The 25,754-nt window shown below is 47.4% G+C and overlaps 1 protein-coding gene across 8 annotated transcripts in view; it reads left to right on the top strand.

Annotated features, from left to right (window-relative positions):
• BRSK2 (BR serine/threonine kinase 2) overlaps nt 1–25,754 on the top strand; it is a 299,566-nt gene that overhangs the window by 169,996 nt on the left and 103,816 nt on the right. For all 8 annotated transcript variants that reach the window (XM_032189203.1, XM_032189202.1, XM_032189197.1 and 5 more), the window contains exon 3: nt 21,073–21,158. In XM_032189203.1, the coding sequence (XP_032045094.1) occupies nt 21,073–21,158 (86 nt within the window). The remainder of the gene's footprint in view (nt 1–21,072; nt 21,159–25,754) is intronic.

Here is a 25,754-nt window from a genome sequence, read left to right as displayed (position 1 = left end):
GAGTCCAAGTCCTGGCCTTCTGCTGACCATGGGCCTGTGGTGAGAGCACAGGTTCTGAGAAGCAATTAGGAAATGATCTGCCAGCATGAGTGGGAAGTGAGTTAAATGATGGAGGCAGGAGCTTTAAAGGGAACAAAAACCACATCATGAAATTACACCAAGTAGTGGAAGCCTGAAGCATGCAGTTTCAAGAGTCAGAGTGCCCTTTGGGTAGAAGCTGCAGTCCGGGCAGCCCTGTCACACTGCCAGAAGCTGAGGGCAGGTAAGCCAGGGAAGAATCGCTCTGTAGTTGCTCTGTGTGTTGGCGTGTTTCCATAAGCAGGAGCCGGCTGCATCTCTTGGGGCGCCCCAGGGCTAGCCAGGCCTTTGCTCTGAGGTCTGCCTCTGCTCCTTCTCCAGGCTCAGTAAGGCTAGAGCTGTCTGGTTTTTGTGCTTACCTGCTTCAAAACAAAAGTGTGATGTTAAACAGGGCTTAGAAAAATAGGAATCATAGAATTATAATTGATAAATATTTTTAAAAATCGATTTCATCAGCACTGACTTAACCAGAATTAAACCACAAGCCCAGACTCATAAAAGTGAACAAATCCTGCTTTTTCCTATTGCATCAGCTTGGGTCTGACTGTGGGCATCTGGTCGTGCTTGTTCCTGCTCTGCTCCGGTCTGTGGTGCCTGGCCAGGCCCTGTGGACAGTAAGGATGTCTCGGAGGGATGCGCTGTCGCATCCCGTCCCATGTGCAGCGCAAATGAGCGGCGTGGCTCCAGCTTGGAGGGTGGCAGGCGGTGAGTGAGGCGGGCACAGCTTCCCTGGTGTGTCCCCGTTTGGTGGAGTGGCTGGCTCTGTGTTCGCTGGTGGTGGCAGAAACGGCTAGTGCGCGTGCTCTTTGTCATTAGGAAAATGCCCTTTGGAGCAGGTGATCATTTAAAGAGCTCCTTTGTTTGATAAAACGCATTTGGGGTTTGGTTGAGTGGAAAATGTATTCATTGCAGATTAGCTTTCAGTCGTAGCTTTTTCTGAAGCCGTCAGAGTACGGGAGCTTGGCTTTTTATATAAGGCCCATTCTCTGTGAGGGCTCACTGGGAAAAAAAAAAAAAATTAAACGTGTGATTTCCCATATGTGTTGTCTGAATGCACTCAGTGCTGAAGGACTCAGAGGGGGTGGTCAGGTCCTTGCTGGGCACTGGTACTGGTTGCACAGGGGCTGTATCCCAGGCAGACAACTGCATGATCCTCTTGTGTGGCTCTGCCCGGGCACTTGGGCTTTGCCTTCATCCCCATCCCGACGTGGCCCCAGAGAACCACAGATGGAGCTCATATCATCCACTGCTTTGCCTCTCTGCAGTTTCTCCTTTCTTTCTCCTTTCTTCTGTGGCACTGTCGGAGCACCCCCTCCTTGCCTGGGGTGTTGTGATTCTGGCGATGAGGCTGCACACGCTGTACATCAGGACACAAAGTTTATTTTTCTTTGGGCTGGGGCTGCCCTGGATGGCGTAACTGCAGCAGGTAACATGCTAATGCTGAAGGCTGATACGTCACCAGAGCCTTTTCTCCTTCTTTCCATATTTTCCAAGCTTCTTGCTGTCATTTGTGTCTAGCAAAAACCAGTACCAAAAAGTTGGTAGTTGGTTACAGAGAGAAGTATTCTGCTTCATTCGCGATCCTGAAGTGCAGAGAGGAGAGCAATAGCTGTTCTTGTAACCTTTGGTTTGTTCTTGCTGCTTCTGCTAAGGGAAAGGGAAAACCCTTTAAAGGGACTGGTGGCACCACTCCGTGCTTCCCCATCCCCCTGATGCTCAAATGATGGATTGCTCCAGCTGCACGTGCTCTCTCCTTCTCTCTCTGACACCTTATTACATTATTAGCCCTGTTCTGGAGAGCAGCAGTCTTTAGGATTGTGCCTATAAGATGCACGTTGACTTGCTCATAAAACAGAAAGGACAGAGGGACTGAAAAGCGAGGGAGTGAGAACTGGGTCAGCCAGAAGCTTCCAAAAAGCTTAGCTTATTTGGAGAAGAGAAGAAGAAGCCAGAATAACAAACCATAGGACAGTGAAATTGATTCCCCGTTCCCTCTTCATCATACCCTCCTCCGGGTAAACCTGTTTCAGTTGATAGTGAATATTTCATGCGGTGCTGAGCGTTTTCCGAACTGTGGTGTCCTACTTTTTCCACCTCCAGCCCCAAAGGAATGTTTTTACATCATGGAGCTTTATTTTTGGGAAGGGGAGGAGGGAGCGGAGGCTGCAGGCTTGCGAAGAGCCAGCAACAAAGAGTGGCTCAGAAAACAGCTCGGTGCTGATGTCTCGGCTGGGAATCTCACCTCCGCTCCCGTGCCACCTCCGGCAAAGGGTCAGTTCCCAAGGAACCAGTCCGAATAAACTACCCCTAACAGCAGCACTCTGTGCGTTCCCGTGCCCGCTGTCGGTGCGGTGCCGGAGTCACAGCTGCCAAGTTAGCTGACGAACAGCAGCCGTGGGTCCTGCCGGCCCTGCAGGGTCTGCACAGCTCCAGGAGGGGAGGGCGGTGTCTGTTCTGCTTCATGCACCAGCGACTGCCAGGCTGCGAGGCCGGCATCCCCTCAGCCTCCCCTCTGCCACCTCCCCTCCATGTAAAGAGCTTGCAGGTCTGCTAGTGAGAGTCTGAAAGCTTTGGGGACCTGCTCTGGTAACCACCAGAGGCAGTCCCGGTCCTCTGAATTGCTTGCAGAAGGCTTCAGGTTGGGCACTGCGACCCGTAAAGAACCCCCTCAGATCCTGCTGGGTGTTTAAGAAGCAGCGCTGGGAGCGCTGTCATTCAGCCCCTGTATTTTACTCCCTCTTCAGAAATTAGCCTTTTGAAAGCTTCCACGCGCGTTTTTGTGAAGCTGGCAGAAGGGCTCTGGGTGAAGGACTCAGTCTGGTGCCGTCCCCACCCAGCAAAGCCCTGTGGGACATTTGGCATCCCAGTCCCCACGTGGACTTGCATTTCGCAGGTGCTTCTTCTGTGTGATGGGCTGGGCAACTGCAAGCCCTGGAGAAGTCCCAGGCCTCACTGCGCTTCCTGCTGTCAGCCTCCTGGAAGCATGCTTTACCCGACCCGCTGAATTAGCAGCCGCTGTAACCAAGAGAGCAGCGCAGCACTTCAGAGTCTGACTCACCCTGTTAGGGACTGCAGAGCCCAGCACTTGTGCTGTACGGCTCCCTTGGCAGCCCCAGGTCTCCTGCCTTGCTGCACTTGCCCTCCATGCTCGCTACCCATTACAAAGGGGCACCGACTGGCAGAGCTCCTTCCTCAGCCCACTGAGCTGCAGCTCCAGATCCTCCCCTGCGCCGGCATCACTGCAGCGGTGGCTGCGTGGCTGATGAGTGCAGCAAGCTGTGTTCCTGCCCCCTGAAGGACGCGGGGCAGGAGTGAAGCATGGAGCTGCTCAGTTGATGGTTTGGGTGCAAAAGAGATGACAAAGGTGAGGGTCCACGCCTCTTTCTTGATTCTTCTTACAGGAAGGGAAGGGGAGAGGGCAGATGCTCCGTGGTGTGGCTGAGTGGGTTTGCGGTGGAGGCAGGAGGGTGGTGGAATATCCCCAAAGCGTGCTCCACCTCCAGCGTTACAAAACAGCAGTTCAGCAGGGGACACAGAAGCACTTAGGGAAACTGCAGCTGAAACTAAGTGAACCTTTCAGCGTACTTATCACAGCATTCGCAGTCCCTGCTTCAAGGAGAAACAATAATAAATAAATAAATAAAGCCTGTAAAAGGAGCGGGTATCCAGCCAGAGCATTGGATGGAATAAAAAGTGACGAACAAACAAAATCACTAGCTCCGGCTTTAGAAACTGCTGTTAAAAATAAACCACCCCTCAGTGCTGCAGTGCTGCCGGTACCTCCCTGCTGCGAGCAGGAGCCCCGGAGCACTGCCTCGCCATGCGCTCCCTGCGCGTGGTGTGGAGCTGAACAGCTCTCTGTTGTCATGACAAAGATTCCCTGCTCTTCAGCATGGAGCTCGCTCTGCTCTTACCGGTCTACCTGTAATGCTGCCTGCCCTCCTGGCATACGAGGCGCGGTGTTTTCCTGTGCCATGGCTGCTCACTTCTGGCCTGTGCAGGGCCAGCTGCTGCTGTCGTGGTGCCGTTGCAGAGCCAGGGCAGTAGAGGAGCCCGCTGGAGCTGACCAGAGGCAGTGCTTGGCCGTGTCAGCGTGCTTTCAGTGTGTGCTTTGCTCCATCTGACGTAGCGCAGACTTCGCCCCACGCCGCTTCGTTCTCTGCAGGCTGTGAGTTGAGTTGCGATGACATTTGGTGTTGAAAATGCCATCTTCCCTCTGTGCTTGGCAGAGGGTGTGTCTTCCCACGTGTTAGGCTAATGTCAGTGTCCTAGCATACCAGGTGCTCTAAAAACGCATCTAAAAACAAAGCAAGGGGCCAGCGCTGACCTGAGGCATTCACAGTCGAAACAGGCAACGCATGCAAAAGGGCAGAGAATGTGAAAAGAGTCAACTGTCTGATTTCCTCCATCCTCTAAAGAAGGCAGAGATAGATACCCATAGATACCCATCCAGGGCAAACGAAAGCTATCAAAAAAGCTGGAAAGCAAAGCCAGGCTTCCTGAGCCCTGTATCAGCGCCTTACCCTCATGCCCTCTGGGGTGCTCCCTGGGCAGAGCAACCCACTGCTGGTGCCCTGCCTGCTGGAAGGGTTTTGCCAGAGGCAGGAGAGCTGCCAGAGGGGAAGTGTCCTTCTGCTTCATGGCGTTCCTGAGGGAGGAGTGGTCAGCATCTCATGTAGCTCCCACTGGCAGTACCTGAATTCCTAGGGGGAAAACAAATATCAACTAGGAGCAGTATTTGCAGAATGCTTTTTAGTGTTTCTCAATGATGATTTTTCACAAAAAGTGTAACAATAGCACTTCTGGGAAAAAAAAAAAAAAAGAAAAGAAAAAAAAAAAAACACACTCGTTTTAGAAGAAAAGACAGCCTACTCATGTGCTCGAGGGTCCTGGAGTCACTGCCCTCATGATGTGACTGCTCTGGAAGAAAAAAACTGGTTGGAAAGGGCAAAGGAACAAAGCAGAAGCAAGATGAGGGTTGTTCCCCAAAAGACCACCTCATGCCTGGCTGTTCCCAGAGCAGCTCTGTGGGAGCTTTTTTACCTGGAGAGGAAGGAAGACAGGCAAGCATGAGTTACCACCAAATAAGCACTGAATCCTCTCTGGCTGAGTTTGAGTGGAGCTGCTGTATGGGCAAAGCCCTGTGGAAAGGCAGGAGAAGCACCTGAGCCGCCTTGAGGGTCTTTGGAAAGCGGTCAGTTTTCTTCATTTCTCTCTAGATTCTCTCTGTTTGTCCTGCAGGACAAAATGCCCTCATTGTAAGGGTCGTCCGTGACACTGGAGGGTTTGTTGCTGCTGTTTGTGCCCAGTCAGTGTTGCAGAGGTGCTGGGAGCTCTGACATCACTGCATCTGCTTTGTGCCACCAGCTTGTGTGGAGCGCCCTCGTTTCTCTGTTGATTAGCTGCAAACTGGGGATGTGCCTCACATTTCGGAGATGCTCCGCAGTCCTGTCCTATCTGCCGACTGATCTTTGGTTTGGAAAAGCCATTGCTGGAAGAGGCCTTCCCTTTTGGTATTGCACACTGCATTTTGCCAAGCAGCTGCATTATCTGTAGCTTGAAGGGCACAGCCTGCTTTCCCAGTCTTTCTGCTGCATTAGAGAGCATGCAGAGCTAAAGGTGCCTGTCTCCAAGAGGAGGTTGGAACAGCCTCACAAATGCTCTGACTTCTCTTTGCTTCCCGTAGTTTTGTACTCCGGGGAGTGAAAGAGAGCAGCAGTTGTGCTTCACCCAGCAGCCAGGCACCTCCATGCGTCCACGCTGTACCTGGGGGGAAACTGGCGCAGAGTCTTTGGTCCAGCTCTGCAAAGATCACAGTGGGCTTCTGCACGGCAGGTTGCTCCCAGGCAGGCACGCACTGCCAGAACATCCCTGTACCAGCGACGCAGCCGCAGACACCGTGAGGACTGCAGTGCAAGCCTTTGTCACATTTTTTAAGGTCAGAACCCACATTCCCATGTCGCAGCACACACACAGAAAAAGGATGTTTCCCTTTAAAAGCAGTCAGGGAAGGGAGAAAAGCCTTGCGTCGTGAGGAGGAGGCAACATCCTCAGTCTTCAGTCGTCTGCAGCAGTAGCTGCATCCTGAGTGATGAACAAGCAGACGGCTGCACGCGGGGAGCGCAGCTCCAGCCCCGCTGCGGTGGGGATGCCCCGGGGAGAGGCGGCTGCTCCGGCCCCACAGGGCTCTGGGGGCGGCTGGGAGGGAGCTGCCAGCACAGGAGGCAGCAGCTCTTCATGGTGCTGATGTCTTCATCGGCAGCCTGTGTTGGTGGCTTCGGCGAGGACTTATCTCGTGCCCCCATCCTGCTCCGGTGAACAAAGGAGTTGAGAAACATTGCGTGACCCCTTGGCTTTAGGTGGGCTCGGGGCTGGAAGAAGCGACTCTGTTTAAAGAGGTGTCACAAGGGGTGGAGAAGAAGGGAATTCTCCAGCCCTGGGTAAAAGTAAAATAGAAATCCTTTTTTAACCCCTCGCCTGGCTCATTCTGCTGGTTGAGGACCACTGCTGCAAAACCCAGGTGGCGTTCTGAGCAGAATAAGGGCATTGCACGTGAGGCACCGTGGTTTTATGTAGCAGAAGGGCAATTGTACAATAAACTGTTGGGCAGCAGCTGAGGCACAAAGCCTCAGATTGTTCAGTGACGTGGCCTGTGCGCCTGCTAGGTCCCTGCGTGTTGGAAGAGGGAAGTTTGTGGAGGACTTGGAGACAGCCAGGGGCCAGGAAAAGCAGCATGCAGTGGGGGCAACAGAACCGAAGTGCTTATAACAAAGTCCTTCTGCCAAACAGGGCTTCTGGTCAAATGCACACTCACCCATGAAGGCAATCGCCTCAGGTCATCTGAAAAGCCTTTCGGTTGAATAAACAGCATGAGGGAGAAAAAATTAGGCTGGGCGAGCTGCTCCTGGCCTAAATTTGAAAATCGAACTTGTTCATTCATGTAAGGCCTCGGTGGCTTCCTACAGCCCTGCCTCATCGCGGAGGCTCTCCTCCTGGGCTCTCGGGGAGCATCGGCCATTTCTCCCAGGAGAGAGGAGCCCACGGGGCGGTGTGGTAAGGCAGGGATTTGGGTCTGAAGGAGATCAACAGCAGAGCAATCCCACTGGGGAGCTGAACAGAGGTGCTGGCTCCCACCGGAGGCCAGGTTAGAAGCGGCCAGAATGCACACACATGCCATGGAAGGGGATGAGGAGGAGCCATTCTGCTTCGGATCAAGGAAAGGACACAGCAATGTGCCACAAATTCCCTTTCCCTCTGCAAGGAGTGTTGTGCTTGAAAATATTCAGACTACTTTCAAGGGAGGACTGTTTGCTCTGTGTTTTCCCCTTTGCTCATTTTCTGTTTCTTGTTTAAAGAACCGCTTCGCATTTCCCTAATGAGCATGTATCAGCGCTGTGCTGTGTGTTTTCCTGAAGTGAAGCTTCTGCTCGTGTTTGAAGCTGGAACTGACAGACTCAGGCCTTCAGTAGGTAGGCAGCCTTCCCCTCTCCTGTGGGCTTTGAGTGACTGATCATCTGCAGATCATGAGCAAGATAAGGGATCAGAGAGACACAACAGTGCTTCAGGGACCTTGGGATGCCTGGAGAGTGCTAAATTACACCCTGTGGAGACATCTCGGCTTTCTCAAACAGGTCACTTCCCACAGAGGGGACAGGGACAGCAGCGCCTGGCTCACTGGGTAAATGAAGAGTTGTCCAAAGGAATCTCACCACGAGCAGCCCTGAAAGATGTGTGTTGAATGTGTCAGAAGTAAAAACTGTCCCCACTACTTGCTTGGCCACCAGGAACACCCATATTGGCCACCACAAGTTTTCAGACTGTTTCATATTTGTTTGCTAGAAGTTGCAAGGCAATGTTTTCTTCACCTTCTTACTGTCTTCACTGTCTTTCTGTGGCTTACAAGTAGACCCTAGACTATGTAAGAGAGATGGAGACTAAAGCAAGCACTTTAAACACTGTTGAAATGGAAGTCAGAGATTTTCTTCAAGTTCACATCCAGAGCCACCATGAAGGGAACATGGGAAGGGTCTGGAGGAAAAATCACATCTACCTCAGAAAAAAAATAAAAGTAGCATGGAAGAGAAAATATTGATGGTTTAGAAACATACACAAGTGTAAGAATGCAAAAACAGAAGTCAGGAAAAGGCCCTCACAATCCCTAGGACTTCAGAGTGTGATTGAGTGGCTTCTGTGGTGGCATAAGGAAGCCACCCCAAAACAAAAAGGAGGCTCCAGTTTGGGTGTGTAATGTTACCCTGCCCTAAATGAGGGAATGTGTAGGCAGCAGAGTGATACTGAAGGGCATGGCAGAACTCTGGATAACCCTCTAGTTGTCCACATGGGATGGAGTAAGACCAAGGACAGGGAAAATCGCCTCCACTATGTTTAATGGTTACATAGGTCTCTGCAGAGAAAAGGTCTGGTCTCCAAAAATCACCATGGTTCCTTGTCCCCTGCTATTTCATCTTTTCTCACTGAATGGCCTGCAGCAATAATTTTAGAACCCTTGGAAAGAAAAACAACCTCTTCACGTTACTGTGTTCCTCTGGCAAATAAAATGTGAGACAATTTGGGGCAAATGTCCGTTGAGCTTTCCTGAGTACCATTTGAATCCCTGTTACACAGCAGTGTGATACAGCATCATCCTCGCCCTCATAATAATGTAATGATCAGCTACCCCTAAATACCTTGAGGTTTTGTATCCAAACTCACAGGGTTTGGTGCACACACAGCATCTCTGCAGTACTTTAATGTAAGTAAGAACTCAACACATAAGCCAAGCAGCACGGGCACCATCTCCTCCCATCTGAGGTTACTGCTGGGTTTCCTCAGTGTGACATCTGCCTCAGCAGGATTTTGGTGGAGGTTTTTGTCTGCCCCATGGATGAGTGGGAGGCAGCAGAGGGTTTTCAAGGAGGGAAAGGCTTTCTCAATTGGAAAGAAGGGAGCTAATTATGTCTCCTATAAAGAGGTGTAATTGGTTTTCTTTTCTGTTGAGCGAGGATGACACGAACAGCATCCCTCGCCTTTTCATTCCAAAACTGTGTTGCAACCATATTGCTGAGTCTTGGAAAACTCCCCAATTCACAGGTTGTTTTTTGCATGTTCCAAACATCTGGGAACAAGGTTCAGCTGACTGATGAATGTGTACTCTGGCAGAAAATGCTGAGAAGTTGGGGGGTAGGTGGGTAGATGTAGCCCAGCTGTCCATTTCTTACATTGCTGGTTTCAAATTTAGCCTGGTATTTTCTTAACAAATTGTTGGCGAGCACTTTTTAATCTGCACGTGTAAGTGTTATTGTAAGTATTTGGCAAATGCAAGTTGTTTTCGATTAGCTTCTGCAAGTGGGATGCTGCTGTATGTGCCGAAGCGTCCCAATGCATATGGGCCTAAGATGGTGTGATTTAAGTGAACCTCAATTTTCAAATTTTCTTCTGTTTTTATAATGATTGCTTTGCCACTTTCCGGAATAGCTAGAGTAAGCCTGTCCAGCCAGCTCTGTTCTTTTCAGAGAATTAAGTTCATTTGCTTATCATTTGGACTTTCCTATAGCTTCCTCTATGTAATCGTTTAGTCATTAGCACTTTCTTTAGCGATGCATTATCCCTGCCATAACAAAGTATTGCATCCCGTCTTTGCTCTTTGTCTGAAGCCAGATATCTTTGAACTCTGTATTGTATGTGTTGTGTAAGGCAGACATGAAGGAATAGGAACAGACTTAAGTAAGCACCAACACTTAAAGACAACCATTCTGAAGATGCAGGATCCACAACACCTTTCTCAAGTTCAAAATGCCTTCATTTCTTTGCTCTCTCTGGTCTCCATGCAGTAATGCTGTGCTGATGGGTGCATCTGCATTGCAGTATGCTGCTGGTCATAAAAATGTGGTTGACCCAGGTAATTCAAGGGAGAAATTTTCTACACTGCAGAGGTGGGTTTCACTAAGTGGTAAAGATATCTCTTTTAGGATAGGGAATGTCTTCAGCTCAGGTTTAGTCAGGTAAAGCTAAAGAGTTCAGTGTCACGACTCAGAAGCACTCAGAAATACTGCAGTGTGGTATCAGTGGCATCTGGTGCCACAGCATCATGTTCCAGACTTACCTTCATAAATAGCGAGGCAGACCTTGCATTGCAAGACCCATCTCTAGAGACACAGAACTAAAAGATGGAGTTTGCCATTCATTGCTGCCTGACTCTGGCCTCGTTTAGTAGCAGGAGTCCCACAGACCTTGAGATAAAGAGGTAGGTCAAAGCTAAGTGCTCCTGGAAGTCCAACCAGGCTGAATAATGCATTGGAAAGTATAATGAAAATGTGGTAAAGAAAGTATTTGACTCCAGAGAATATGTTTGAAAACTTTACAGGTATTTCCTATCACTTTTCTTCTGTAATCTCAATCAATTTTTAATAATCTGTGTCTAACTGTATCAAACCAGCAAGAACAGTGTTCTCTTTTCTGAAGGTGACAACCTTTTGTAATTTTCATGGAGGAGAGCTTCCTGAAGAGCAAGACTGGGGCCTGAAAGGCTTGTAGGTGTCACGCTCAGCTTGGTCTCAGCAGGACCTCAAGGAGGTTCACCAGTGTGCACCCAGAAAGCCGTTGTCTCAGGGACGTGTCACCAGGAATGTGGGACAGTCAAAGTACTTTCAGATGCCCACTTGCCCCTTCCCCACAAGCACAGAACTGTACCGGGACAGCTGTGAGCTACCTCCCAAGTCACGCTGTAAGGTTTTACATCAAGATTTTTTGATTCCAGACTAGCCCGTGGCTGTTTGTAAGCCATAGGTATAACCTTGTGGTGGGGTATGCCTTCTGTGGTTTGGTGCTCAGTTCCTTTGAACAGCAAGAAAGGATTTCTGCCTTGATGAGTTTGGGGACATCCAGTAAAGGTCCAAGATATGAACAGTTTTTTAGTACTGTCTGATTGTGAGCAGTTGTGTTTTAGGTGTGGCAGGGGGTTGTGGGGGAAGAGAGGGAACCTCGTTCTTGGACTTAATGTCCACTGGAGTTAGTTTGACTGGGCCCTGTTATAAGGATGTACCAAAAGCTGTCTAAGCTCTGATTTGAACCTCTAGGAGGTTTGTACAATGTGGAGAAGGAATGACTTTGTTTATCCTCATCACCTGTTTGGAGATGCTCGAGAGCCTCTCCTTACAGTGTTGTTTGCAAACCTCCCTTGCCAAGAGGTTTCTTGATCCCGATATTGATGTAGATTGGCTGCAAGATGTCATCAGCACCTCCAGCAATAAGGGGCTGGTGTGCGATAGGAAGGATAGAAGAGCAGAGATAAAATAGCTGAGAAACAAAATGTTCCTTCATTGCTCTCTTTGATCTCTTAACTCCCAGCTGTGAGAGATCCTGGATGCTGATGGCAGCAATCGACTAATTTTCTGCAGCTTCTGTTGCTTGTACAAAACAGAGCAAGACATTGTCTTCTCTGAGGGGAGTACAAGTGTTGCCATAATGTCTTCTGGTGCAGGCTGAACCTGAGGAGAGACAGGGAATACGCACGGGCAGCTTCAAGACTGAGGCAAAACGTGCAGTTTTATTTCTTCGTCTCCTCTCTGCCTCTTGCTTTGTACTACAATTTCTGCCTCATTAGCTGTCCTTTTTGCAGATTGAAACCCAATAGCAAGCTCCCAGCCTCTGTTCCTGTCTCTGCTGCCTCCTTGGTGCCAAAGGAAGAAGCAGAAGCAGCAGACAGAAAGCTGTTGCATTGGGGCTGGTGTTGTCTGGAAAGCCTGCGTCACTCTCAGCACTGAGGTGTGGGAGCTGAAGGAAGGGGAGAGCTTTGCAACATCCGTGAACTGTCCACCAGGGGTTCCCTCCTGACCTGGGAATGGGACTGAGTCCATGAAGATCTGTGGGTCACCAAAGAGCTGCGGGTAATAGGTTTGGAGCCCCTCTGCTCCTGCCTAGATTTCAGACAGGTAGCCCAGAGACGAAGATATTTTGAGGTCACTGCTGATTTCCCATGCTGTTCAGGCCTGCCTTGCAAGATACAAAAAGACATGATTATGGTTTAGGTGGGTCTGCATTAGAAAGTTATAATCCCGTATGTATATGAGTGGGAAGGGATGTTTGGAAGTGAAGTGCTGGTTCATGTTCTTGGAGAGATACATCCATTTTCTGAGGCCTTAGCAACTATAAAAGGGACCACATTTGTTGGGAGGAACCCATATCAAACATGAAATAGTGAAAAATCTGCCCCAGGATTATGCATACTGAATGCCTCTCCAGTGTTATCCAGATTAATATTCCACATCTCTCTTACTCCAGAAAAGTGCATGGGTAGGAGACTAGGAAGAAGCTGAAATGGGATCTCACTGTTTCTCCTTCAAGCCAGCCTATACCGAGGAAATGTGGAGATTGCACAGGCAGAGACCACAATGGAGACAGTGTCCAGAGAATCGCCTTCCTCAGCACTTGGAGTGCTTATTCTAGGATAAAGCAGACTAATTCCAACACCTTAAATAAATAGCTCTTAGGATCAACATACCTAAGCCAGGATGGATGGACAGAAGTGGTGATGGAGAGCTGGAGCAGGTCAGGCTGGGGCTGTTCTTGCTGCAGTGTGACACAAGCTGCTGGCCAAGAAGAGCTGGGCTGAAGGGTTGCTCAGCCTCCCTGAGCACACAGCTGCTGGCGCCCCAGTTTGGCAGAGAGCTGGCTGTCGTCTCCTCTGTCTGCCGCTGCCAGGCCACCCCTCAAGGCTCCCTCGTTACTGTAAAGCAAAGTGCAAACATGAACTTTGTGGGGCTGCGCTGCCCTTGGCCTTTTCATGGTTCCTGGATGAGATCCATGCTGCCGTTTGTCTGGGACCGTGACCCTCTGGGAGGAGCAGTTGTGCTTCAGCAGCATGTTAGAAAATGGAAGTGAGGGGGAGAGCTGTGGGGTGCTTCAGCCTCTGCTCCCATTGCTGCCAGCCGTGCGGGGCTGTCAGCGGTGGAGAATCCCTCCTAGCTCCCTGCCATCCTAGCTCCCTCCCATTTGCATCTCCATGGCTTCGCTAAGTCAGCTGAAACCAGACCCCAATATACAAATATCCACCTAAGAGTCAAGGGCACCCAAAAATGAAGGATGCAGTAGAATAACAAACCCCCTATTATATGTTTTCCACTCCTTGAAATGATTGATGTCATCAGGCTTTTTGTGGAGTAGCACAGGGCAGGGTCGGAGTCTGGCTTTCTGCATCAGCCTCTGCAAAGCTCCAGCTGTTCTGCCCTCTCCTGGAGCATTCCTTACCTGCCTGGTTTGTTAGGGAACCAGAGATGGCCATTAAGGAAAGTTTCAGAGAAGGAAACAGGAGCAATCTTATTGATTACTTCAGGAAGAGTATTAGGGAGAAAGTGTAAAGGACATTTGTGTAATACAATGCCGAAGAGCTAAGCAAGGCCAGTATGACTAATGGAGAAAAAGAGGTAGAGGGAGAAAGAAGCTAGCCAAGACACGCAGGAAATAGTGGAGAGTTTATCCTTTGAAGCTTTTCCAAAACTGTCCGTCTAAATTTCTCTTCGTACTTACAGTGGACTCCCTGAGGGAGCCAGTCCGTGGTGCCGTGGGCATCTCTTCACTGTCTCAGTCCCTTTCCTGGATGCTCTTTGTGCTCTTGGGAACCACTCTGCCTTATCACATGCCTCAACCAATGCTTTCTGAAGCTCTGCGCTGGATTTTTGGCAGGACATTAAGCTCTGCTGTGCTATACCAAGCCTTTTGTGCTCGCCCATGTTCCCTTCCGGGATTCAGCATCTCCTGCATCCTCCACCCTCTCTGGCTCAGCCATTCCAGTTTGTGTTTGGTGCTGCACAGATTCAATCTGTAATGTCTCTATCCCTCCCTCTCAGCTCTGTGTTTGGAGCACAGCGAACTGCAGGGTGTCCCTGCACAGGGCCTGTTAGGCTTCCTGCTCTTGGGGTCTTTAGTGTATACGGCCCTGAAGCGAGCAACTGAGCGTTCCTGAGAGCTGTGTCAGAGGCATAACTCTGTCGGTCCCTAAGGAAAAAAGCTTCAGGTGAGTCCTGCCTACAGCACGGCTTGTGGGGGCCAGGCTTCAGTTCCTAAGTTTGGGGTGAACCCTGTGGATTTGGGGTGGCAAGGAGAGCTTTGGGGCAGCAGCTATCACTGTTCACAAAGGCTTGGCTCAGCCTCCTTGTTTGGGGTAGTTGGTTTCTCATAATGACCAGGCTGCACCTGGGTTGGTTTGTTGGTTTTTTTTGTTTGTTTTGTTTTGTTTTGTTTTTAAGAAAAACAAAACAAAACAGCAGTGCAAGCATTCTGCTTTGGATGAAAGCAAGCACAGCGTGCATTACAGCTAAAAACAAGGATAAGGAAGGGATAAAAAAAAAAGCCAAGTGAAATATGGGGTCCTTTCCCCTGCAGAGAGGCTGTTGGTTCGTGCCCTGTCCCCGCGCTGCCCGGTGATGGCAGCCAGGATGTGGCACTCAGGGAAGGTGACAGGAGGCGCGGGGAGGCTGTTTGCCCTGCGGTGTAAAGGGGCCCCCTCTGCTGCCTGCTGGCAGAGGTTCGTGCGTCAGTCACTGGGTAGCTGCGTACCACCGGGCAGCAGATAATCTCAAGTGCTGAAAGAAGAAATCCACTCCTTGTCAGGTCCCATCAGCGTCCCTCGCATGACGCCCCGATGCTCCGTAAAGCAGCACAGGCTGCGGGTGAGGCTAAGCGCCGTATGTACTCGGTAGCCTATGGCAGAGCGCCGGGAAATGCTGCGGGTGGTAACTGCCGAGTTAAACCATGAAGATCCTGGGAGGGATTTTCCGTGGTTAGATAACCTGTAGGCTCCAAAGCCCGTCACATCAGGAGCTTGAAATCAGTGGGCCTGGCCAGGCCAGGTGTCTTCTCATCTTGTGGAGGGGTGGGGAAGCCAGCAGGGAGGGCACCGTGACAACTCTCCCATACTGCTTCAGCTGGTCTCGTGCCCTCGGGCTTCAGGCCCAAGTTCAACATTCCCTGCAGCATCTAGCAATGCGATTTTGAAGGCACTCGGGAAAGGTACTTGTTTCAATAAAGACAAGTAGAAACTGACATCCTATTATAATGGCACTTTGTGGAAAATGAATTTCCCTACCAGAGCCTCGTGGTGTAAAAGTTTGCACATGCAAATTTTAACATCAAGTATGCGACTCGCTCGCTTCTCATACATACCTATTTTCATTTTCATTTATGGGGCAATAACTTTGAAAAGCACACATACAAACAAAAATTGTGGTAGAATGAGCCCATAATAGAGCTTTCAATAAAATGAAGAATTGCTCAGCTTTCCAGTAATTTTGTCTGTTTGTTGCATTTTGTGCAGCATTGTCTAGCTGCCTGATTCTATGGATATCTAAATCTAGTTTCCCCCCGCGTTTATCCCCTTTTTACAGAATCTTCTTATAATTACTAGTACTTAGCAGAAAACCTGAATTCATGCTAAAGCATTTAATTAGTCAAAATTGTGTAATAGAAGATTTCTTCCAGATACCACTTAATGATCATTAGAAGGTCTGATTCAGCGCCCACTTAAGTCAATTGATGTCTTTTGTTGACTTCAGTGCATTGTGAATCTGTCTCAGTGCATTCAGAAATGTGAAGCTAATGGCTACAATAGCAGCAGGAAATACTCTCCGTGGATGGCCAGCCTCTGTGGTTCTCCATTTGCTTCTGTAATGGCCTGCTGAAGTTTTGTATAAATGTAATGAAAGGCTACTTTTGGTGAAAAAACAACTAAATTCAGAGCTGCAGAGGAAGATATTTTAATGTTTCATCATTTAAAAGCTATTTTTTTCCACTTACACGCTATTTATGCTCCCATTGAAATTAAGGATGCAACTGATACAACACAGAATTGCTTAGATATTGTAGTGGCTTAAGTTTGTTTGGAAGAATGATATCCTCACAGCAGTGACCCTGGGTCTACTGTTATTTGTATAAAACTATTTCTATTTTAATGCTGTTCTCTCATTTCAAAAATAGCCTTCTTATTCTGTTATGGAAAAATGTGAAAAAGTGACTTAGATGGGCTTCACCAAAGCCAATCTTTTTTCATCATTTTTAACTTTCAGTCCCACATGAGCTTCATGGAAGCAAAAATATGAAAGTAATGAAATCCTGGGGTCTGTTCATGGGATGTATCTGGAATGGCAAAAACGCAGACTTTCCAGAGAACTTGAGATTGCTTTCTTGCTGTCTTGTACCTTTGTTTTTGCCAATTCAGCTCAGTGAAGTGGGTTGAAATACTATCACAGTGATTTACTTTGTACTTTCCATGCTCTCATCATGGAAATGCAAATTACTCTGCAGCAGGCCAGACACTGGAGAAATTAAGTATTTTGGTACAAGGTTTCCAGCCAGAATTCTAGCCTGAGGAGTTAGATAAGCATCCAAATCTTTGCATCCTTTGAAGTTCTTCTCAAGTCAGAATAATTTTGAACTTGGTGAAAGTTCACGTCCAGATTGAGTTTCTATTAACCAAGGGACAGTCTTGAACATTATTTCATTAATTACTTCAAACCATAGCAGGGTCAACATTAGAGAGCTTGAGTTTCAGATGAAAGCCTGCCTCCTCTCTTGCTAGGCACCATTTTGCTGAGATTAGGATAAACAACACAACAAATGTACAGCCTGCAGGGCTTTTTTCTCCTCACCAGCACTGCAGCTCCTTCTCAGGTCACCTTTTTGAACAATACAGGAGTCACCGGTGTCAATGGAGAAAGAAGGAGCTTTGTAGCGTGCTGCTGGTGAACTTCAAAGCATCCAAGAAGTGTCATCAGCTGTCCTCCAGCTTTTGGGGCATAGCTGTCTTTGAGAAATACGGCTCTTAATGATGTGCCTAGTGCTTAGGCAGATTTGGTGGGTAAAATACAACCTGAGACAGCTTTCCAGCTTGTTTTTCAAATACTTACAGCACTGCATAGGTGATGGGTGACCCAATTGTTACTGAGTGTGGGGATACAAGAGAAGAGGAAACTTCCTTCATCACTGAGACACGCAATGAGGATGGCACACGGCTCCCTCCACCTGCTCTCCGTGCCTTGTAGGTGAATGAGCACCCCGGCTGTCTGTGGTGTGGAAGGCGAGGGAGCAGAGCACTTGTCGTCAGAGGAAACTGTGCTGATGAGATGGGCTTAAACCAGAGAGATGCGAGTTCCTCTGGGGGAAGAAGGAGGGTGAATTAGAGGCAGAGGAGAGGAACCGGAGCTTTGCGTTATTCCTCTAAGGGTTGTGTTGCCCTCATGTTGCTCTTTGTCATTAGCTGAATCACTGGAGCATCCTGTCAAATCAGCCTCCTGCATAGATTTTTAAAGCCCCTAATTGGCACCTGCAAGGTTACAAGTTAGCAGAGTGCCTCTGTTTGCCCTGCAAAGCCTTTCACAGCTTTTCCCCCAGCGCCAAGGCACTGGAGTGCTGCATGGTCGATAACCCACTGTGGCATGAGGCAGCCCAGGCTATTGCTGGGATCCCGTCACATGCCCTGGTGTTTGTGTGACGCAGAGGGCTCCACTTTTTTTCTTTCCCTTTTAACTGTTATGCAAATGTTTCTCCATGTTTCCCATTTAGCACAGTTTCTGAGCCTCCCTAGACGTGCTATTCCGAGCTTGGCCTGCTTTCTGATAATTGCATCTGCATCCAGGCAAATGCCCCTGCAGGGTTTCTCTGCTCCCCCGGCCTTGCCAGCTCTGCTGGACAGCACCCTGCGAGGCCAGGGCTGCGCAGAAAAGGCCTGCCAGCAGCTGGCACAGCTCTGGGGAGGAAGGCAAAGCTGCCTGCTGCTTCAGGCCTCCTTTTTTTTTATAAAGGAGGTTCCTTTCCTTTGGCACTCCATCTTCCTGAGCAGAAAACCACTACTGAAACTCCCAGTCGGTGTCCAAGCCCTACCAATTTCTGGCTTCTCTGGGGGAATAAGAGCCAGGAGAGCCCCCCAGTGACAGCACCTGCGGGAGTCATGTCATGAGTGTGGTCCTTTGCTGCCTTTTGGGAACTGTTGTGTGCCTTTGGAGGGGAGAAGAGGAACAGCACTGCTGGAAGGGCTTTGAGGATGATCTTTTACCAGATTGCTGTTCAGAGAGCACTGTTGAAGTGCAGCTACTTCTGTCTTGCCACACAGTGGCCAAAGCCTGAACTAGAAGTAAAGTAGTAACACTTCCCCTTCATAAAGCCCTGAAGGCTTGCACAGAGGACTTGCAAAAGTCCTACTTGGACGAGTAGTAGGTTAGTTTTATCCCTGGATTACAGCTAGAGAAGGCAGCAGGCTGTGGAAAGCAGGCTGCTGCCTGCGCTGGGGAGTGCAGCACAAGGCTGAACTGAACACGTTGTGGGGAAGCTCTGCCACAGGTGCAACAAGCCGGATGCTTTTTGCATACCTGAGGTAGGAATTATGACCTCTGAAGCTGTATTTCCTCTCAGGATTTAGTTTCCAGGAAATTAAAAATATGCGCAGGACCTTCCATACTCATCCACTGAAAGTGATGAAAGTAAAGTAACTCGGGCTATTTCTTTGTAGTTGGTTTCTTGCGTAAGTATGCAGGTGGGAAGTGTGTATTTGCTTCCCTGTCTGATATTCTCTTATTGAACACAAGCCGTGCAGTGCTGTAACTGAATTCCTTTCTCTGAGCAGTAGTCATAAATCACTGCCTCATCTCTTGCTGTAGGACAGCCACCAAGCTGGGCCCTGACTGGATGCTGCCATCCATCACTCACTTGGTCTGAACGTGTTCCACCACAGCACCCCCCAAGAGGTTTTCAGAAGTGAGTCTCCAGTGCAGTCAGAGAGCAAATCCGCAGGGAATTCATCTTCTGCAAGCAGGAGGTGCCCAGGAGGGAGAACGGGGTTGGATGCTCACTGCCATAGCTAGTGTGGTGGTCCTGTTCCCCTTGAAATTGCTGGTCTCCCTCATCTAAAGGGCATTTTGCTGTTGGAGTTTCAGTTTCTGAGTGGTTACGGTGCGTGATGCTGATGTCTGAATCTCAGTACCGCTGAAGGATTATTATGGGAGTGGGTGCTGCTTCTGTTTGGTTTTTCTTCTTTCTTGAAGCAAATTCAGCTTACACAGCTCTCTGCAAATATCAGTGCATATCTCATAGGGGAAAAGAGTAACAGGTCTTTTAGAGGATGAGACAAAAATGACATAAAGGAGCTCTCCTCCTGTTGTTTGTTTTTTTTTTTTGGTGGAGTAGCTGTACAGTTGAGATCTACCCAGCTCTCGTTTTCTACTTTTAAGTGGCTTTGATCTAAGTGCCGGTCATGAGCCAGTTATGCCTACAGAGCTGTCACCATCAGGTACTGCACATACACTGAATTCACGGCATTTGTGGAAGCGCTGACCTGTGTACATACATGTTGATGTGCTAAGGCACATATATGATTCCAGTAGAGCCTCCTGCTACACTTCTCACCAGTTCTTGAAGTAGCTTCTTCCAGAGATCCTAAATGTGGATGGAAGTGGATCTGCCAAATGGCTTTTAAGTCTGCAGCATGTCTTTGAAAGAATAAGACTGATTCATGTGCAAAAACCCTTTCCTCCATCCTGATACACAAGGAAGGTCAAGTTTGATGTTGGAGTTGCTTTTGTTGTTTTTGTGTGGTGGTACCAAGGAAGAGAGATCTGCGGCGACAACCAATGTGCCAGGAAACCCTCATCCTCTTCACAGTGCTGGAAAACTAACGCCTTCTGAATTCCCATTGAGTATCTGACTTGCACTCAAAGAAAGTTGGCTGTGTTCAGGTTTAGTGGAGGATGACATCTCAGAAAATTAAAGGACATCAAAATTAAGGCACAAGTTCCTAATTACTCGTCTGATCCCTGCTGAGGAGGTGTTCATGTGTGGTTTTGTAGTTTGTTCATGTTTTGATTGTTAGGATAGATTGTTAGGATAGCAGCTTCAGGACAATGTTATTTAAAGGACTGGAAAAAAATAAAAAATAAAAAAATAAAACTACCTAGTTGTTCGTGTCTTCATCTTTAGGTCATTTTCTTGCCTTTGTGGATTCCTGGAAATTTGTCATGCCTGACTGTGCATTGCTTAGACTGTGTCTTGTTGCAGAGTTTATTTCGGTTATCTACAGTCTCCACAGTGCTACATTCACTCCCTTCAAGTTAGCCTAGGTCAAATCAGAGCGGTTACAGTGTGGCTTTGAGCAGCACAGAGCAATTTTGCTGGCAGCCGAGGAATTGCACTGACTTCATCTCTAATGAAAACCCTTAGTAAATTCAAGTTCAAACCACATTGCAGTCATGATAGGAATTTTGGGTAAGAACAAGACTTGTGCTAATTACAGGGACTTAGTCACAATTTATTAACTCAGTGTTAAAGACACGCTCTTAGAAGTAGCCGTGCTTAGACAGATTGGGAATTGAGAGAAAACATGGTCTTATGCTTAAGGCTCTGAACACCGAGGTTCCAGTAATCGGGTTTAATTTCTTGTTGTGCCTTGTACTTCTTATGTCACTTCTTTTCTTTCTTTCTCTTTCTATGCCTCAGTTCTGTAGCTATTAAATCACACTGCTCTTCCACTCTTTGTCTCCCCTACATACACATCAAGTTCTTCAGAATGGGAATGTTTTTGTATTAGTGGAGTATGCAATACATAGTGCAATGCGGCCACTCCTGTACCTGTGGGAGGTCAGGAGAGCCCTAAATGCCGTGTTGGAGTTTCCATGCTTCAGGAATTTGTCACCGCTTTAAGTGGTAAGGCAGGAGCAGCTTTGGATGCTCATCTAGCTCCTGCCGCTGACTCCCTTTGGTAGATTTGGGACTCTTCTTTAAACTTTGACACTTTGCTTTTTTTCTCTCCTGCAGGGCAAGGAGTGCTGAGGCTGAATAAATTACTTTTTCTTAAAGTATTTGATGGCTAAACGTTATACATGGTTATAAGTTGAAGAATCCCCTGCATATGTAGAGGAGTGGGAAATGGATAAATGGGAAAAAAATGTGTGGCGATATATAATACATTCTAATACCTCACTTCTAATCTTCTGTATTTCTTTTTGTTTCTTCCAGGTGGAGCGGGAAATAGCCATCCTGAAGTTGATAGAACATCCCCACGTTTTAAAGCTGCATGATGTTTACGAAAATAAAAAATATTTGTAGGTATTACCGGCTTTTGCCAGAGAAAGGGGAAGGGAAGGAGGAAGGATGGGAGGGAGAGGAGGGTTTTGGACTTGGTGTCACATCCAAAAGAACGGGGGGAAAGGGAGGGTGGTCCACCCTCATCTGGTCTCCATGTCATATCTGATATTTGAATGAGGAAGGAACAGTCCGTATCTTCTTGGCTTTTCTCCTTTTCTTCTTTCTACTTTGCTTATATGCTCTTTCTACTTAAAATGGAGGAGAGAGAACAAACCAATTTTTACTATCAAAGAGCAAGAGGAGAGGAAGGTTTGTACCTGTAAGATCTGGAACCATTTGGAATCAAATTGTTAAGTGAATGTTTTGGATAACCTCCCTTGCTTAATAGTCTTCACTGAATCCCTTGACTCTCACTGGCAGTGTTTTAACTTTGCCACCAATAATAAATTTCGGTTTTGAGGGCCACTGAAATCTCCTCGTGTTTCGGCAGTAAGAGTTAACTAGCAAAGCCTTTCTTTCTCCGATCATTGCCAGTGCCAAGCAGGGATGCTGCCCACAGACAGAGTCATTTTAGCTTGACAGTGCACTAGATATGTTGAATCTGTTGTCAAACAAACAGGCCACATTAATCTTGGCACAACAGGAAAAAAAATCAATGCTCTCCAAATGGAAAAGGGCAAACCAGTAGGGAACTCAATGTTATTTTCAGCTTTTTAACAGGTTATTGCAAGTAGAAGAGAGTGTTTAAAAAAAATTAAACTATTTTTAAGAACCACCATCCATCAGTGACCTCTCCTTAATGTCACAACACAAGAAGGGAATAACTGTTTACCCAAAGAAAGTGTGCTGAATGGAGGTAACAATCCCTCGTGGACTTTTCAGCCAGCCTTGTTACTGGAGCAATGAATTCCTGTTCTAGGAAGTGAGGCCTCTGTGCCAAAGGGTTAGCTTAGTAGAGCAGGCAGTAATTTCTTTTGGATTTCCTGTCCTCCTCTGGGGCAGCGCCTGCCATTTGTGGTGAAGTGGGGTTGCCAGAGTGCACTCATGCAGGCACGGGGTGGAGGCTGGCTCAGATGCTTTCTGAGCTGGATGCTGAGCGCTCTGTTCTCAGTGGCACAAATGGTCATGACTCCATTAATTCCTGGTTTGCCCCAGCTGAGGACGGAGGCTCAGATGTGATGGAGACTGCTGTGTGTGCAGGAGAAGGATAGGAAAGGGAAATGAGGCTTAACAGTCAGAATGTTGTCCTTTAATCCAGAGAAGGGGTTGGTGCCATTTGAAAGAGTACACACCTCTGTGTTCTGCTTTCTGTGTGGGTTGAATAAGGCCCCAGGCTTTTCTTCAGTTAAGAGAGAAGGAACATTCTTTGTGATTCTTGTTTATTTGGATGTTGCTTATTTTAGGTGTACACACACACACACACACACACGCGCCCTAACCCAGCGTGCAGCTGATGTGTTCCAGGTAAGTGTGGTACACCCATGTGGTGAAGACAACATAGGAAAACCTGAAGGACAAAGGCCATGGTCATCACTTGGGGTGAGGAGAGGGGTTATAGAGGTACTGAAGCTTTTTTGTTGCTCTGAACACCAGTGAAGTCAGCAGCTGAGCTGAGCAATCTTTCTTTTCCCTGAAAGGCTTGGGGCATATTTTGCTCCAAACAAAGAATATCTAGTGCTCAGAGCAGTGGGGATGGTCTTACACCATGACTTCCAAAAAATGACTGCATTTCTTGGCAGACAAGTTGTCTTCTTGCTGAAGATCATCTTGTAAAGGGAAGCATCTCATATCTTTAAGCTATATCTGGAATTCCTGGCTTCTAAAATATGTTGGGCTCCAAATCGGGCTTTGCCAGTGACACAAAGTCATCTTCGTGCCATTGCTCCCGTCAGAGCTGTGTCAGAGCTGCTGTCTGCCTCTCCACACTAAGGCCCTGAATTCCTCTGCTGAAAGACACTAACTCCCTGAAAGTGCCAGTGACTCCTAATACATTTCATTTTTTATTAGTCACTATTTTAAAGAAAGGGCATAATGCAGAGCTGTTGCCAAGCTTTCCTGTTCAAAATTAGAAACAACCATAGTCTTGGATAAAACTAAGAGTTAGAAGAGAGTGCCTGTGGAGGGGTGAAGTGTGTGTGGGATGAGAAGTGCATATGCATGTACTTTCCCAGATAATAAGACATGGTGACCTCTAGTTCTCACCAGCACCAAAAGAAGGATAGCTCTCTGGTTGTGGCAGCACCTTTCCATCATGCCTGCCATCTCAGCAGTAACGATAGTGGCATGGTTTCAGAGGAGCTTGTGAATTATGGGTGATATTTCAGATGCTAGAGACTAATCACGATGCAGCACCAGGGAGTATTTCCTCGATTAATGTTAATTTCACAAATCATGTTTGACTTTTGGTTTATGATTTAATTTGTGACAAGGGGCTTGGTTGAGTAGATTCCTAATGCAACCATGAATCAAGTCATTTTTCCACAGTGTTTTTAACACTGAGAATGAGTTTCAAAAAATAATAACAAAAATTTGTTAGCATATCTGTGTTAGCCTAGCAGTCATTTTTCATTTGGTTGGTTGGTGGTGGCGGGGTTACTGTTTTTATCAAGGTGGTCGGAGAGATAGAGATGATTATGAGGCCTAAGACTTGGAGCTCTACATGCTGTATTTTGAGTTGTCGTACTTAACCGTAAGACTGTGGACTGCAATTCTGGATACAGAGGGGAAAAACGCAGCTCAACGGCAGTTCTCTGTGTGTGTGCTGATACACCACACCAGATACACATTATGTTGGCTAAAATAGTATTATTGCAGACAGTTGTTCTATCTTGTATTTGTTGCATGATCACACAGACAGCCTTTAAGCAAGATTGGGACCCCACAGTAACAGGTAATTTAGAAATAGCTATAGGCAATCTGTGCCTCCCTGCCTCCCAACAGATAATGTTAAGGGACAAAACAGCCTGGAAGGATGGGCAGGGAGGTCATCCTCCCATTTTAAAGATAGAGAATGAGGCTGGTGTGCGGTAAGCCCAGAGTACTCTAACAACTTACATTGCTTATTCATAATGGGGAGTGATCAATGAGCTGCCAAAATTTGAGTGTGCACCAGTAATTATGACTAACCAGGTTCAGATGGTCAGGAATTGTAGGGGAATGTAAATAAACTAAGGGAAAGAGCAAGGTAACAGCAAAGCTGAGTTTTAGACATGTTCTTTAATGCACGGTGGAGGGGAAACAGTCCTTTAGTCTTATGGTTTCTGTGTGGCAAGTAAACCACATTAACTGGGGTGATGGTCCTCTTTCCTCTGTGCTACATATGGAAAAGGTCTTCCCTGAATTGGCCCCAGATGGAGTTTTGTGTAGTAGAGAAGGGAGGAGTTTATACGTTATTAACAGCTCTACCACTGTGAATGAGCATGAGGTTCTCGTGAACAGACGTTGAGGATTAAATAAGAGGAGAAAAAGCTGCATGAGTGAAGGGTATTTTTAGGAAGCAATGTTACATTTTATCTTTAGATCTCTTATAATGTACATTTATCAGTAAATTCAGCTTTCCTCGTGGACTTACAAAAGCAGTTGTCCCACTGTTGGAGGAACTGTTTGCATGCAACAGAAGTGCCATCATAGAGTCGAGAGAGAAAGGACCTTCCCTTTCCAAAGCAGATATGTCACACTGATACAATTTTGCTGGAGAAGTCCTGACAGAGCTGGCATTATCTGTTCAATCTCATTTCATCATCTGTTCGGTTTAAATTAGTGGAGTTTTGGCAGGGAGTGGGAATGAGACAGAATAAAGACATCCTTGGACCATTCCATGCCCTTTTCTTGTGGATGTTTCTACTAGTAATTCTCGACTCCCTTTCCATCAACATGGCTGTATATATATGAGTAAATTTCTACTCACAGGTGCATGTAGATATTTGTATATATATGTATATATTTATATCCAGGCATTTTTAAATTTTTACACTTCTGATTTTTTTTTCAAATTTTGTCGGAACATTTATTTTAATCTCCCTGTTGTTCAACTTGATCAGCATTTTAAAGAAGAATCTGTTTTGAGAGAAAGAGTGGACATCAGAATATTGGCATCGTCTCCCATTCTCTGAAATGCACCATGCATTCATCAGCAATTTTTCCGAGCACAACAGTTCCCCTTCTCATCGTTCAGCAGGACTGTGCTATCACTGGGCAAGTGCCCAAGCCTCGTTGCGATGTACACAACACGCCACCTCCTGATATCAGAGGTGAAGGTGCTTCCCAATGAGCCAGATAACAAAATTAAAATGTCCTCCTACCCACGCACAGCTCACGGTTCTGGCTTAGACAGGACCAGCTGCCAGTAGGTGTCAAAGACTTACAGCTCTGGTGCTGTCTGCAGAAGCATTCATGCTGCCAGTCCTTTCCTGCAGGGTTTTCCTGTAATTCTGTTCCTTTTTTGTTAAAAACTAATTGTGAGGTGACAGAGGATGCGAGAAAGAGAAGAAAGGATTCTGCTTGTTCTTTTGTTATTGGTAGCCCAGGACTTTGGCATTCGATCCATCTGTGGGGAAAAGCTGTCAAAAGGCAGAAGGAGGGTTCAGAAAGTTGGAGTGGCTCCAAGGGCTCAG

This window comes from Aythya fuligula, chromosome 5 (assembly GCF_009819795.1).
Source record: "Aythya fuligula isolate bAytFul2 chromosome 5, bAytFul2.pri, whole genome shotgun sequence".
Lineage (NCBI taxonomy): Eukaryota > Metazoa > Chordata > Aves > Anseriformes > Anatidae > Aythya > Aythya fuligula.
This window is presented reverse-complemented; position numbering and strand designations above follow the sequence as displayed.